Source organism: Etheostoma cragini, chromosome 3 (genome assembly GCF_013103735.1).
Source record: "Etheostoma cragini isolate CJK2018 chromosome 3, CSU_Ecrag_1.0, whole genome shotgun sequence".
Lineage (NCBI taxonomy): Eukaryota > Metazoa > Chordata > Actinopteri > Perciformes > Percidae > Etheostoma > Etheostoma cragini.
Window position 1 is genome coordinate 665,664 of NC_048409.1, and position 15,643 is coordinate 681,306.

General features: G+C 44.9%; 1 protein-coding gene across 1 annotated transcript; it reads left to right on the top strand.

Annotated features, from left to right (window-relative positions):
- Window positions 1-1,583: 1,583 nt before the first annotated feature.
- Window positions 1,584-15,218, top strand: LOC117941862 (high affinity cationic amino acid transporter 1-like). Its single transcript, XM_034867040.1, has 13 exons — window positions 1,584-1,838; window positions 5,528-5,640; window positions 6,713-7,120; window positions 7,880-8,038; window positions 8,176-8,347; window positions 8,523-8,656; window positions 8,730-8,952; window positions 10,757-10,896; window positions 11,148-11,250; window positions 11,643-11,836; window positions 12,422-12,573; window positions 13,270-13,378; window positions 13,478-15,218. The coding sequence occupies exons 3-13, from the start codon at window positions 6,751-6,753 to the stop codon at window positions 13,645-13,647; spliced, it is 1,926 nt and encodes a 641-aa protein (XP_034722931.1). The 5' UTR covers window positions 1,584-1,838; window positions 5,528-5,640; window positions 6,713-6,750; the 3' UTR covers window positions 13,648-15,218.
- The last annotated feature ends 425 nt before the right edge of the window (window positions 15,219-15,643 follow it).

Here is a 15,643-nt window from a genome sequence, read left to right on the forward strand (position 1 = left end):
GCATTCTCCTGGTAGAGCATGTCTGTTCAGTCCTCATTAAACAGCTTGAATAAAAACCAGTACTCACGCTCCTGAGAACCAGGGCTGGGAAACAGAAGCAGAAACTGCATTCAAATCCACAGATAAGTTCAGTGGGGGGGGGGGGGGGGGGGGGGGGGGGGGGGGGGGGGGGGGGGGGATCCACCAGAAATGATCCAACAAATATTTGGCGAAGGGGAGCGTGCAAGTATTTCTTATGAATTACTTCCGTCTCCGAGTCCCACAGGAACTGCATTACTTCAAAATCACCTTAGAGCTCTGGCTTCCATTTATCAAGGCGATCCGCAATTGGTCCACAGGGTGAGCAGCAGTCAACCATAAATCTAGAAATGTCAGATAAGGCAGCATATACAGCACTTCTCTTACCAATTATATCTTAGCAAGCTTTGATACATGTAGCAGTTATCATCCAAGCAAACAAGGGAGTCATGAGGCAGCCCCAGTACCCAACCGATCTATCTCAGCAACCTCTGCAGCAGTTTCAGCAGGGCCTAAAACTCACTGATCTGGTTAGAAGGAATCTCTCCATCCTGGCTGAATGGAGCTTAGACATGACTGGGGTGGCTTCCTTTTTGTATGCTTAGCAGTCTGTAAGGATCCCTTGCATTGATAATCCCAAATCCTGGTGTAGATTTTAGGCCTATGTATCAAGAATGGGGCTGAAATAAGAGGATCAGGACATGGGGCCACTCCTCAGCCACAGCAGGAAACTCGGAGACTGGAGCGTAACAGCTTTGTTTCCCCCACTGAGACTTTTGCAACTTCACAAGCAGCCCAGAAGCATCCTGTGCTCACCCCACTGCTGTATGCATCCACGGGAGGAAGAGGAGCAGCAGGGAAGGATGACAACACACATGCACTCGGATACAAGGTACCAGTACCCCAAATCATCGCATGTGTATGGGATACATGTAGTATATCTAAATAAAGGATGTTCTAAAATGTCTTCAAATAAAAAGGTTTTATGTTCAAACAACCAAACTAACAGATCTATATCCCGCCTCATCTCTTTTACTTCAACCTTGTTGAAATCCTAAATCCTGATAGTATGGAAATGCACATCATTTTCAATTTTATTGAGATCAGATAAAAGACTGTGTGTCCTGTTTTAATAGGCCCACAGAGAGGGAGTAGGCCTACACCAGACCAGAACTAAACACACACACATCCTTTCACATATTTCTCAATACCAAACTATGGCTCAAAGTTTTGGCTTTCTCCAATTCTCATCCTCTCACTTCTCTTTTAACTGCAGTAAACCAGTGTCTTCAAACACATCTATCAAGCTTTTCTCTCATGAAGGACACTTCATTCAATCCTGTCCTCTGAAATAGCATCCTACTAATAACAGGATTAATAACTAAATAAATGGAAAAATCCCAACATCGGGTCCCCGTACTCCGTCCTGGGGAGTACTGGCCCATCTCGGGCACTGGCAGCAGGGCGTGCTGCTGTGTGGTCAGCGTCCAGGACCAGGACGCCGCAACGAGAAGCACGGGAGCCCCGGAGGGCCATCAACTGGTAAAGAGCGCCATCAGGTGGCTGCAGGCGGTGTCTGCAGAAAGAGAACCCTCCAGTCTGATCCTCGATCATTCGGGTGGAGCCACAGACAGCTCGGTGACCTCCCACCGTCGCCAGTCCTCCGTATACGCGCGTGTGGATGTGTGGATGTACGTGTGGATGTTTTTCTGTCCTTGTGTGTGTGTGTGTGTGTGTGTGTGTGTGTGTGTGTGTCCGGCCCACCAGACCATCTGTCAGAGGGTTCAGGTCAAACTGGGACTGGCGTCTTCCTAACGAAGGTAAGACGTTTAAAGTTCGTCTCAGGGACAGTTCCAGTTCTGGTGAACGGTTGTCACGTGGGTCGGCTGCAGACGGGTGTAGGACGGAGGGAAGCTACACCCTGTCTGGGGGGGGGGGCGGCTGCTAGCCACAGCTAGCTCCCCAGCCATGTGTGTATCCTGGAGACGGGAACGGGAGGCCAGTCCATAAGGAAGCAGTGCACGTGGATCTGGGGGAGGGAGGAAGGAAGGGAGGAAGGAAGGAAGGAAGGGAGGAGGGAAGGGAGGGAGGAAGGGAGGGAGGAACCAAACGGCTGATGCAACATAACCTGAGAGCATTTCAGGACACTACTGGACACTGGTCTGCTTCATAGCTGCAGACTAGCAAATATCTTCACTAGGCTATTATAAATGTGTGTGTGTGTGTGTGTGTGTGTGTGTGTGTGTGTGTGTGTGTGTGTGTGTGTGTGTGTGTGTGTGTGTGTGTGTGTGTGAGAGAGCAGAAACATTGCCTTTTATAGCGAGTTTCCACCCAGTGCTGCTGTGCGGCCCAACACACACACACTATGCTACCAACTTTTCTATGGCTTAATAACAAAGCTGCGAGATGAAAAATGATGGAAATATTAATGTGGGTAGAAAACGAAGACGTGTCAGGCCCACGTGAGGCTGTTCTGTTCACCTGCATGTGGTATTTAAAGAGTGAACTGGCTTCTGGATCATCTGTTAGCATCCTAACCATCAGTTTAGCAGTCCACTGCTCATGTGCAACATTATAATAGTGAAGAAGAGATATGGATCATTTCAGAATGTATTGCCATATGTTTGATTCATTCGTGTTTTAAATAACATTATTGGGGTTTTCCCACTCTGCAAACTGCAGCATAGACTACTACCATATGTCATTGGTCGCTGTAATCATTCCTCCAGTCCATAATGGCAATGGGGGGGTGGGGGGGGTCAATACAGCATAGTATCGTGGTATTTGCCGTGGTAATACAGTATTAATACACAGGCTCAAAGTATGGATCTGTTATTGTATATTATGTATGTGTTATTAAGGTTTTCCCATTCTGCAATAATAACATTGAAGTGATATGAACAAACAGAGATGTTTCTTCAGATGAAACAGATGTCGACAAAGTTTCCTTTTAGGGACTTCATTTTAAATTAGGATAATTTAGAAGTTGGAAAAAAGGTTAGAAATCGCAGAATATTGCAATATGTTGTATCGCGGCATAAGTTTTGTATTTGGAGGCGCCGATACAGTGGTGTTACTTACTGGGAGCAGCAGGGAGCTGGAACCAGTTAGCCTACCTGCAGCGTCGGTGCTAAGCTAAGCTAATGCTGGGGGCGTCACACAGAAAGTCGGTGTGTCCCTTTAAATCCAGAAAAAGACAACACCTGTCCCATGTTATAATGTCCAAAAGTAAGATGATATCCATCTGGTCTCATATCCCAGTGTAATATGGACATATTGCCCAGTCCTACTGTAGTGCAGAACTGTAGCTGTTTACATATCAGTCTTATTATCAATCACCAGAGCATTTTAAATAGGCAGTGTGATTGTATCTTATCAGTTTTTGGGAGCAGTTTTCCGTGTCCATGTCCGTGTCCATGTCCGTGTCCCGTGCCTCTGGCAGTGCTTCCAGACTAAGGTTACCCCCGTTTCATGTGATATGTGTAATGTTGAAGAGGATCCGAGACTCAGAGATTAAAAGCGTTGTGTTTTCTTCTGACAGCTGGGTTTTGTTACAAGGTCAGTGTGGCCCCAGAGATGTCACCAAGGCCCCGGAAAGGAAGGTTTGTTTGGCCTGTGTAAGCTGTCTGGTGTTTGGTCTCATGCTCTTTGTTTGCTCCATCCTGGATTACACCATCAGGGCATCCTGGAGTGCTGTTAAATACATTACACCTGCCATGCGGGACATCAGGGCTCGGAACTGGCTCTCTGCTGTCCCCATCTTTTAAAATGTATGCAGGAAAAATTGTTAATAAAGACAGTCGGCAGCTTATTGAAGTGAGAGTAATCACGCTGCATACTCGCATCTTTAGAGAATGTGTTTTTCCAGACACAGGTGGTTCTGCAGGTGTCTGCCACACAGATTTACTCTTCCAGTATTAATTAATACTCTATTAATGAATACTGTCCCAGTGTTAATGCCTGGCTGAGTGCACATCAACTCAATTTGGACGATGGAATGCAATCTTAAAGAATTTTACATGAATGAGAAAAAGATGGAAATGTCATTTTTTATAGCCCCACAGAACATTTTACAATACTTTAAAGTACCTATAACCTGGTATTGCTGCTTTATTTATTTATTTTTATATAAGTGTAGTTTGATGAGTTGTTGTGATGTTGCTGTGTTCTCCGTGTAACATAAGAGACGTTTGGAAAAATCCAAAGTATTTAGCCTCACATGTTGAAGGGCATGTGACTGACTACTACTCCAAATTCCCCCACGTGATCCCTGTCTCATGCCAGGTGTTGTCTTCCCTGATTGGCTGTGGAGTGGGCAGGGCTCTCCTTGTTTAGGCAGCCACTGCATGTCCCATCGTGTCCCTGCTGCACCTCTGAGTCACTGGCTGCTCTCACCCCCCCTTTTTGCCCGCCCTGCAATGTTGTTTTAATGTTGTCGCTTGTGCAACACATAACAATGTAGCCATTCATGCTCTGCTCCTCTTTACATATTTGACTGATGCGAGAGATGACCATTAGTTTACAGAGGCGGTTTTTCAGCCTTTATGTACATGATCCAGCGTTGTTTGGCCTCTGCATGTTGGCCTAATCCAGGCCCATGAGATGTCTGGCTCCATCTGTTCAGGTCATCAGAACCTCGACACAAAAAGCTAAAAGCTGGTCGGATGTTGTCTCGTTTAGTCCTTGAACTAACACCTCTCTACTGGAAGAATGTTCCACACGCGTCCCACCGTCCTGATACGGGACGTAGTGGATGTTCTCCTCTGTGCGCCTGCGTGGTCACAGAGCACAGGATTGGTACCATATTCTTTATATGATCTAATTTATTGTCCACTTAGGGAAATATGATTTGAACTTATGAACAATTGCACATACATTAGGGCTGGGCAATATATTGATGTATCGATATCGCAATAGGAGACTAGATATCGTCTTAGATTTGGGATATATCCTAATATGGTAATAAGGTAAGTGTTATCTTTACCTGGTGTTACAGTAAAGTGATGTCATTTACCAGACTGTTCTAGCTCTTCTATTACCTTTACCCCCTAAGTCATTAAATCATTTCTGGAGAATATTTATCAAAAATCTCATTGTGTAAATCCCATTTTGTTAAAGCGCCAACAGTCAACCAGACAGTATCGTCCCAGCATCGACACCGAGGTGTTCGGTCAAGAATATTGAATAACAGATATATTTCCTTCTCATATATTTAGTTTTTATGTGACTTGAGGGTATTTCTTCTGTGAGAAGGTAGTTCTTCTGTGAGAATGTAGAGTAATCTGAAAGGGGGGCCATTTGTCTAGAGCTCATCACTGGACTTGAATGGGTAGAGCCTGCAGGGGGACTCGGCCTTGCCCTGGACGGAGATGACTGTCGCTGCAGCTGGTCCGGGCGTCTTCAGACCCCGGGGCCACGTGAAGCGTCTCTGTTCTATGAATGATTTGGTGCACTAAGAGGCGTCTTTGTCACATGTCCTTATCTCTCTCTCCGCTCCATTCATCCTCAGCTGATTGGGACTGAGTCTACAGCGGCACTCTGGACACGGTGGTGGACTGGATTTACTGTAGAACGTGGAGATCAGTAAAGGAAGAAGAACCTGTTTTGCACTGCGCTGTGAAAGTGAGTACTTGTCTGCAGATGTTTACCTCCCTCTCTGCTCTGCTGTGTTCAGAAGAAGCTTCTGTCCTGCACAGATAGATAGATAGATAGATAGATAGATAGATAGATAGATAGATAGATAGATAGATAGATGGATTGATATCTAAAACATCGGGCAGCTTCATGGTTAAGCTGAGCATTTGTTTTTCTCTTTAGTTAAAATCAGACAACGTGAGATCTAAAAAGTGTCCATTACTGCTGACGTTGTAGTGTGGTAATAAATGACTGATATTGCAGTTTCTGAAGGAGATATTGTTCATCTACAGTTTGGAGTGTGTGTCCAATCAGATGCTGTGCTAGACCATAACAATTTGATTTGATGTCCAATGTTAGTATGCAAATTAATTCTTCGCTCAAGTCATTTTCAACAAACAATATGAAGGACAACAAAATGAGAGTGAGCAGCATTTGGATCTTCAAATTTAAATGTGTAGTGTATTTTCAGTAGTTTGACATTGTATTAAGATGAAACCTTTTGGGTCTCATAATATTGCTTTCTAGTTAATGCTAATATTACTGTATGTTGTAAGCTATTAGTATGTCCTCGCGTGTGTGTGTGTGTGTGTGTGTGTGTGTGTGTGTGTGTACTTTCATTGAATGTTGGGTCTTTTATTCAGTTTCATAGCATTTCATTTTTGTAAATGGTTTCAACACAGAACTCGACTAAACTTTGACACACCAGTGTGTGATCCACTCATCATCCTGATTTGAAATACTTCTCAAAATAAATCATAATTTCTGCTTTACCACAAATAGTAATGTTCTCTTTTTCACCTCTAGAAATTATGTCATATGAGTAATGTTAATGAACATGAATTCTATGAATAAGTGTGTAAATAATTTGTATCAGTGGTTTAATTAAGAATGGTAGGGGGGGGGGAAGCATTCAAAAAGGGAACAAAAACGTTAAAAACCCAGCAGGACAACAAGTTTAAAGCCAACGGGAAGACAGGCACTGGGCCAGCACCAGGTCCAGGACCAGGTCTTTTCCCTGTTTCACTGAATCACTCTGCCGTTCCTGTCGTGTCCGCAGAGATCTCCTCCTGCGTGGAGCTTTTGGCGCCAGCTGCGATGATTCTGGCCACGTTGAAGGGCGTTGGGAAGCAGCTCCTCCGGGTGAAGGTTGTGGACTGCAACGCGGACGACTCGCGCCTGTCTCGATGCCTCAACACGTTTGACCTGGTGGCCCTGGGCGTGGGCAGCACGCTGGGCGCCGGCGTGTACGTGCTCGCCGGCGCCGTGGCCCGGGACAGCGCCGGACCTGCCATCGTCCTCTCGTTCCTCATAGCTGCCCTGGCCTCGGTCCTGGCCGGACTGTGCTACGCCGAGTTCGGAGCCCGCGTCCCCAAAACTGGCTCGGCCTACCTCTACAGCTATGTGACGGTTGGGGAGCTGTGGGCCTTCATCACAGGCTGGAACCTCATCCTCTCCTATGTTATCGGTAAGACACTTTAAATAAGAAAGGGAAGGAGTTGGCCCCGTTCGGCCCCTCCAGTTTACAGACGCGTCTCTGGGTTAGGGTTAACCCAGAGACGCTAACCCAGGAGCTAACCCAACCCGGCCACACTGCACACCGGTTGTAGATTGAACGTCATTGATAGATGAGGCTAGATATTGCCTACATTTTGTTACCTTATTTCACAGAAATGCATGGATTGTGCTAATATTTCTGACACTTTAATAAACAAATGTACATTATGCTTGAGTAAATTTAACCCCAATAAAAAAAACTGTTAAAAAAAACAATCTTTATATTAACTAAATCAACAGGAGAGTCCTGGAGAGGCTGACTCTGGAGATAAAACTCAGATTAGCTCTCATATTAAAGTTTATGTTCTTCTTGTTCAACAGTTGTTTAGTAAATTGCTCTTAAACACGTTTGGAAGGTTGGAATTGTTATTTTTATTCTCAGTTGTTCTCATTTTGCTGCTGGGGATTTTCCTTTGGAGATGGCTCAAACCTCTTTTAAGCGGTGACAAAAATTGCTTTGTGCAGGAAAACCCTGCCTTAACCCACTTTAGTCATCATATTGATGATTATTAATCAAAAATCTCATAGTGTTAATATTTTGTGGAAGCGCCAATAGACAACCCCACGATATCGTCTCAATATTGATCTATCTGGTCAAGAATATTGTGATGTATGTTCTCCGTATCGGCCAGATATTGTTGAGTTTCCATGAATACTTCCCTCCACTCAGGAACTTCGAGTGTGGCGAGAGCGTGGAGCGCAACCTTTGACGAGCTGATTGGACAGCACATTGAAGTTTTCTGCAGACGCTACATGACCATGAAGGCCCCGGGCCTCCTGGCCGAGTATCCAGACATCTTCGCTGTCTTCATCATAATAATTCTGACAGGTGAGGAGCAGCTCCGATATCTCTCTCTCTCTCTCTCTCTCTCTCTCTCTCTCTCTCTCTCTCTCTCTCTCTCTATATGTTCTATCTCTTTTTTTCTTTTTGACATCATCTCTCACGTTGTCTTTTTTCATCTTCAGGACTGCTCGCGTTTGGAGTGAAGGAGTCAGCGATGGTAAATAAAGTGTTCACCTGCATCAATGTGCTGGTGCTGCTTTTCATGACCATCTCTGGCTTCGTCAAAGGAAACCTGAAAAACTGGAACTTGAACCCTGAAGAAATCCTCAACGGCACCCACAACTCCAGCCTTAAGTGGGTGACACGAAGAGCTTAATCCCAGAATGACCAATGTGCCTAACGATAAACTTGTGTGTGGGGCTGGGCGATATGAAGAAAATCAAATATCTAGTCTCATATCACGATTGATAAATTATCGACATATCGCCCAGTCCTACTTGTTAAGCAATATTCTCCTTTTTCCTTCCAGTATGTCTGGCTCCTTACCTTCAGAAGAAAGTCTCGGGGACGGCGGCTTCATGCCTTTTGGCCTGAGCGGAGTCCTCTCTGGTGCCGCCACCTGTTTTTATGCCTTCGTAGGCTTTGACTGCATCGCCACTACAGGTGAGAGGAAGTGCATCACTTTGATAAGCATCACCTGGTGGCCCCTCTCCCTCTCACATGTCTCCCACCCTAGGAGAAGAAGTGAAGAACCCTCAGAGGGCCATTCCCATCGGGATCGTGGCCTCCCTCCTCATCTGTTTTGTGGCTTACTTCGGCGTGTCCGCAGCCCTCACTATGATGATGCCTTACTACTTGCTGGATAAGAACAGCCCCCTGCCAGTGGCCTTTAAGTATGTGGGCTGGGAGGGAGCCACGTACGCTGTGGCCATTGGATCTTTATGTGCCCTGTCGACCAGGTAAGACTCTCCTGCTGTCCTGCTGCTGCTCAGCATGAGGAGGTGTGGAGGACTTGGAAATGTCTGCATGCTTCACGTCCAGTACACTGAAGATAGAATGTAAAAGAAATCTTTTTTGTTTAATTCAGGACTTAAAGGTCCAATGTGTAGGAATTTCTTTAGCGTAGAGATCATATATCGCCATCAACTTTCTCGCGCCATGCAGGTCAAAGAACGTATTACAGCTACGGTGGCCTTCACGCTTCAAAAAAAAGCTCTTTTCAATTTCCTTTTTCTGGTTAGCACTTCTGCTTCACAGCAAGAAGGTTGTGGGTTCGAATCCAGGTCGTTACGGGTTCTGCGTGGGTTTCCTCCGGGTGCTCCGGTTTCCTCCCACCCTAAAGACATGCATGCTGGGTAACTAGGACTACAGTTGAATATTAGCTGACTGGCATTCACTGAAATGTTGATTAATGTGTATCGTCCCAATCAAATAAATCCATTTTGTAGTGGTGAAAAAGAAAAGATCTTGATAAAAACATCACACACTGGACCTTTACGGTAAACTAGTCGTAGTGTTTAAAACGCTCATGTATTTGCCAGACGATGATTTTGGAGTTGATCCACAGAGAGTACATTTTGTGTTAATTCCTTTAAAGGACCTTCGGTTTGAAACTAGTGCATGATCCATGTTACTTTACTTACTTAAAGGTGCCCCTAAACCATCGGTTCTCAGACCAGGGTACGCGCACCCCCAGGGGTCCTTGAAGTGACACAGCGGGTGCTCGGAAAAAAAGACAATCATCATGGTGGGGGGGTGGGGTTCTGTTACTTACTGAAGTGTGTGTTGAATACACACCGATACATATCATCATCTTTTCTTTTTTTTCGATATTTTTATTGAAAAGTTTGGCACAATGAAAACTACATCACAGTGAGCCAGAGATAACACGGTCAAAGGGAAGGAGTAAGCAAGTCATTTTGAAGTCCTGATTCTGTATCTTCAGAGGTAAAAACGGGCCACGTATCATCACGTATCATCTTCTCATTAAAAAGAACATTGTGTTTATTAGATTAATATGTCTGAAAGCGCTCCGTGATAACATTCTCAACTCATATTTTAGTTTCTTTTTGCGAGTTGATTTAAATGTAACGGATTGTGTTAAATAAGCTTCTGATATCGACTCGTATCAAACGCAGGCCACAGAATTGAATCAAATAAAAATCGCAGTGTGGCAGACTTTGTGATATCGGCAAATATCATATTGTGGTTCAAAAACAGGTTGTGATATATAACTATAGTAGAACGGGGCAATTTGAGTAAAATCAAATGTCACGGTATTTTGACCAAATACCTTAATATCGATATTGTGGTGATATTTAGGGTTGACTATTGTTGCTTTCACAGTGATACTTGATAATCCATCATTAGTTATGTTGATATAATAACTATGTGGGTAAAGGCAACAGTCTGGTGTGTTCAGAAAATGACTCTACTGTAACGCAGCCTTTAAAACCAGGAGCAGACAACACTTGTGTCATATCAGGATGTTACGATATCTAAAATTTACAATGATATCTAGTCTCTTATATCGATATCAGTATAATTTTGATAAATTGCCCAGCACTGTCACCTAGTATCTAGACGCCCCTGTCTTGGTCTGGGGCTGTTTCCATGGTTTGGGCCCCTCAGTTCCAGTTGTGGGAAATCTAAATCCATTTGTGACAGATGTGTGCTTCCAACACTGTTCCAACAGTCCCCTGTTCTATTGTCTCACTGTGCATTCACTTGCACGCCATGCTTTTTCTCTCTCTCCCGTACTAGTCTGCTAGGCTCCATGTTCCCAATGCCCAGAGTGATCTGGGCCATGGCAGAAGATGGCTTGCTCTTCAAATGTTTGGCCAGCATCAGCCCACGAACCAAAACCCCCCTAACAGCTACAGTAACATCTGGTGTTGTTTCAGGTGAGGTCCTGACAGAAACCTACTAACTGCGTACAGCACCCTGCGTTGTTAATCAGGGTGCTGGTTGGAAATTGGCTGCCGTTGTGGTCTTGCGTGCAGCCAGAGTTCCCAAACAAATTCTTTAAAGTTTAAAATCTCTGCATCTTCCTTATCCTCCTCCTCCTCTAAAGTCTCTTTTTTTTAACCTTTTGGATTAGTATGTAGAAATCTATCATTGAGCTGACGTTGTGTTTTTCCCGTGTGGCATGCAGCTGTGATGGCCTTCCTGTTTGACTTGAAGGACCTGGTTGACCTCATGTCCATCGGCACTTTGCTGGCCTATACTCTGGTGGCTGCCTGCGTGCTGGTCCTCAGGTAACCCCCGTCTCTCTTGCTAGATGATTGGCCAATCTGAATAACAACATATCTGCACCGTGGCTCACAGCTTCCCTTTTCTTTTGATACTGGATGATCCAGATGATCTAATCTGCCTCATGAAATAAAACATGCAGTCTTCAAATGCAGGACAGTTTGATCTTTGGATGAGAGGCCGAGAATAGCTACTGACATTTTTTCAAACATATGTAATGTCTTTAATGCATATTGGATTAAAGTAGTAAATCATCCTAATCACTTGTAGCATATTGACTGAAGAGAAATATCTGTTCCTGATGACTGTGATACAGCGTGTTTTCAAACTTCGTTAGGAACATAAAATCTTGTGATGTGTAAATTGACAAAGGTTTTGACTGTTTTGCCGTCTGAAGGTACCAGCCTGAACAGCCCAGTGTGGCCTACGAGATGGCCAGCACTCAGGATTATGAGTCTTATAACGATGGGAACACTGACATACTACCACAGCCAGAGGATCGCTTCACCTTCAAGAATCTACTTACCCCTTCCAACACAGATCCGTCCCCCCTCTCTGGGTTCGCCGTCAACATATGCACCAGCATACTTGGTGAGTGGTGACACACCGTTATCACGTGTGAACTCCGGAGAATGTCCGAGGAATCCGGTGCGGACATTGTCTGAAGTTTCCAGACATGCAGCACACAACAGGTGATTGTCTGTGTCGGATGCGCTCTCACTAACTGGAAGAACTCCATCTGGTTTAGAGCGTGGCGCGGATCACACTGCGTCACAGAGCCGTTCAGAATTAGGTCATGAACAACTGAGTTGCTTACCATTGCTCAATTTTGACGCGTGCCTTACTGATAGAAGTTCCTGAATCTCTCTAGAAATTTCAGTTGCCTTTTTATGTAAATCACCTTTCTCCCTTACCCTGGGATGTTTGTTTTCTTTTGGTTGTCATTAAGCGTCATTAGCACGCCTACAAGCTTGCTGTGACTCCGTACACTTACTGAGAGAGAGAGAGCTGGCAGGGTGCACACCTTTTGAGTTCTGATCCAACTCATCAGGACATCACCTCTTAATTGTTCATGTCTGCAGTGCGTGTGTGACTGGGGCTGTACAGAGCTCTGAGAAAAACTGACACAGGCCATCATCTGATCACCTCTCCTTGCTCTTTTCGTCTTCCCTCCAGGTGTTTTGGTGTGTGTCTTCAGTGTGGTAGCGGTCCAGGGAGGGCTGGCCGCCTGGTCGCTGTCTGTCCTCTGTGTTCTCATGGCCGTGTGTCTGATGGTCACCTTTGTTGTGTGGAGACAGCCGCAGAGCAAGGCCAAGCTTGCCTTCAAGGTAGGCTGTGAATTTCACCAGAGAGCTTTCTCCTCCAGTCAACACAGGACGACAGGATGACATCGTCAGAATGGGAGGAAACTGGGGAACCGGCGGGGGGCCGGTTAGCTAAGTTGATAGATCAGGCGCCCATATTTGGAGGTTTACTCCTCGACGCAGCGGGCCCGGGTTCGACCCCAAGCTGCGGTCCTTTTCTGCATGTTCTCCCCCCCCCTCTCTTTCCCTTTTCATATCTTCAGCTGTCCTGTCAAAAAAAGGTTCCTAGTTAAAATCTACTTCGAGGCGACCTCAGCCCCCCCAGTAAGAGCGTTCACCCCATATTGACTGAGTCCTGCACCGGCTTTTAATAAAGGGAAAAGCCCCAAAATAATCTTAAAATAATTCAAATCTACATGCATAGAAGGGAAAAAGCGAGGGTGCACCCTTGCCCCGTTGGGTTACACAGCAGCTGGGTTGGCGCCAGCCGGTCACTGCGTTCTCGCTCCATACTAGACCAGTTTCAAAGATCTTGTTCACGTCAGTCTATTAGACTTTATATCATAAACGCAAACAGAAACAACGACATTGCTTCGCTGTCAGTGTTGTTTTCCCTGAAACATTTTGCACTCAGCCATTATTCATACTATCAATGTTACTCCATGCCTCTGAGTGCCTCTTTTCTTTGAAATGTTAACCACGTGCACTCTGTCCTCCCAGGTTCCACTGCTGCCCTTTGTCCCAGTCACTAGTATGTTCATCAACGTCTATCTGATGATGCAGCTCGACAGAGGAACCTGGATGCGCTTTGCCATCTGGATGGTCTTAGGTACTTTGGATTTTTGGCCACAAATATCAAATGTTATCTCTGCTGCACTTGAATTAATGAATTAATGTCTTTGCCACATTTTTTCTGCACCATTTGTAGGTTTCTGTATCTACTTTGGCTATGGTATTCGCCACAGTGCAGAGGCAGTGTTGACCACGCCAACCTGCACGATAAAGGGAGAGCCCATGACCACGGAGAAGGAAGCCTTCCTACACGACACACAGAACGCCACCAGAGAGGACGAGGAAGAGGACGAGGAAGACTCCTGAGGAAACGGGAGGTTCACTAATCCTCTCTATTTCTGTTCTGTTAAACTCTCTGAAATAGCTGCAGGTCCAGGAGACGTACGGAGACACTTACCCTCCAATCAGAGCGTTGACGTGTTTCCTTTTTCCAGACACAACTTTGAATGAAAGTAGAAAGGGTAATTAGATGTAAAGCTAGGCAAACACACTTTAAAAAGATAGTTTGGATACATCTTAAAACCAATATTTCATTTCAGTGATATTTTTCTATGTTTTTTTAATTCTAGCAGCCAAAGGCAAAGCACAAGTTGTTTTAAACAAAGTTTTTTAAGGTATCGGGTGTACGTATGTCTATTTTTAAAGATCCTTTTGGTTCCTTCGTCCGCAGCATATATGTGCATTAGGAGGCACAGTGCCCGCTACTGTGTCCACATCCCTTGGGAGATTTCTTTTTAAATCCTTTATTTCACACATTCATTAATTAGAAGAATACTGGTCTGGGACTGCCAGGGACTTGTCAAATACTGATGCTTTGTCACGGCCCTCGGGGTCCGCACAAGGTACGTACGTGCCCTCACGTGCACTCTCATGCACGCGCAGCCGGACCAGCTATCCCTGCGGAAAACCAGCGAAGCCTGGATTCCAACACACACACAGGGAGTGTGACGTCACTCTCTGGCCAGGACGCCATCATTGTTGACTGCTTCATTCTCGTTTTTGAGTACAGCCCCGTTAATTCAGACAATCAGCAAATAATACTTCTAAAACTCAGCTGACAAGTTCACTGTATATCTGATTCCTTTTTGTGTCGTACGTTTACCTCAAAGGCACAACTTTGCACGTGGATATTATTTTATATTTTGCTCCTGAGACCATATCCTGTGTAGAAAGTTCAACTCCGTACCTGTGTTTTACATTAACAGTATAACTGAGAATGCAGCTCTGGGCTCTGAATAGGTGCTCTGTGATCAGTGTTCATCAGTATTCATACGTTCATCTTCTAAACGATTGATGGTTTCTTCACAGAGATCGAACACACCAGTGCTGTCTCCTTTAGGGAACTTTGTTATCTAGCCAAAGAAAAAAAGCTGCTAATGTGAAATGATTTCTCAGATACTTTGGAGGATGTATTTTTAAAGTGCCTTTTTCCCCAAAGGAATTCCACCTTTATAGAGATATCGCTTTATTGTCAGCTTGAATTGCTGAACAAAGTTCAATTCTGTAAATAATGTACACTTTGGATTTAATTAATGGACACTTTGGATTTGAAAAGCATATTATATAATATATGAATATTATTAATTAATAATATATCAGAGACCTTTCACCTTAGCAGACCATTTTCACGTTTTAGTTTACATACGTCTGAATGAGATGAAGAACAATCAATCGGTGACATTGAGCACCTCCCGGTTTCCATAGTGATACATTAATACTTTATACTCGGCAGTAATCCATGTGCCAGTGCCTCTGCCTGCCAGGCAGGATGGGAGGATTAAAGAAAGGAGGGCTGATTGCGACAGTGTGCAGATTCCCAGGGCAGCTAAAACCTGAACGCGGCATCTCAAACGGTGTGTGTTCACCAAAGTCTGAAAGTTCACAAGGGTAAACATCTCTTCGAGCCGGCGGGAGGGGGCGGCACCTGTCGATGGACAGGCGCCCCGAGCAGTTAGGGGTTCGGCGCCTTGCTCAAGAGCCCACTGCCAGTGCCCAGAAGGTGAACCGGCACCTCTTAGGCTACCAGTCCACTTTCAGACTTTGGTCCGTACGGGGACTTGAACCAGCCTCCAGTTCCCAACCCAACTACAGTCTGAGCTCCTGCCACCTCAATATTAATACTAGATGCAGCTCTGTAAATAGAACTCTGTGTTTTGTACTTGTTTCATGATGGTTACTGATTTCCATCCATAACCAGACTAAACTTTAAACTTGGAGACGTTTGAATGAGTGGGACATTATCACAAATACGTTTTGATAACATTACACGCATCATCAAGTGCCAATGTCCAACTTGTCACGT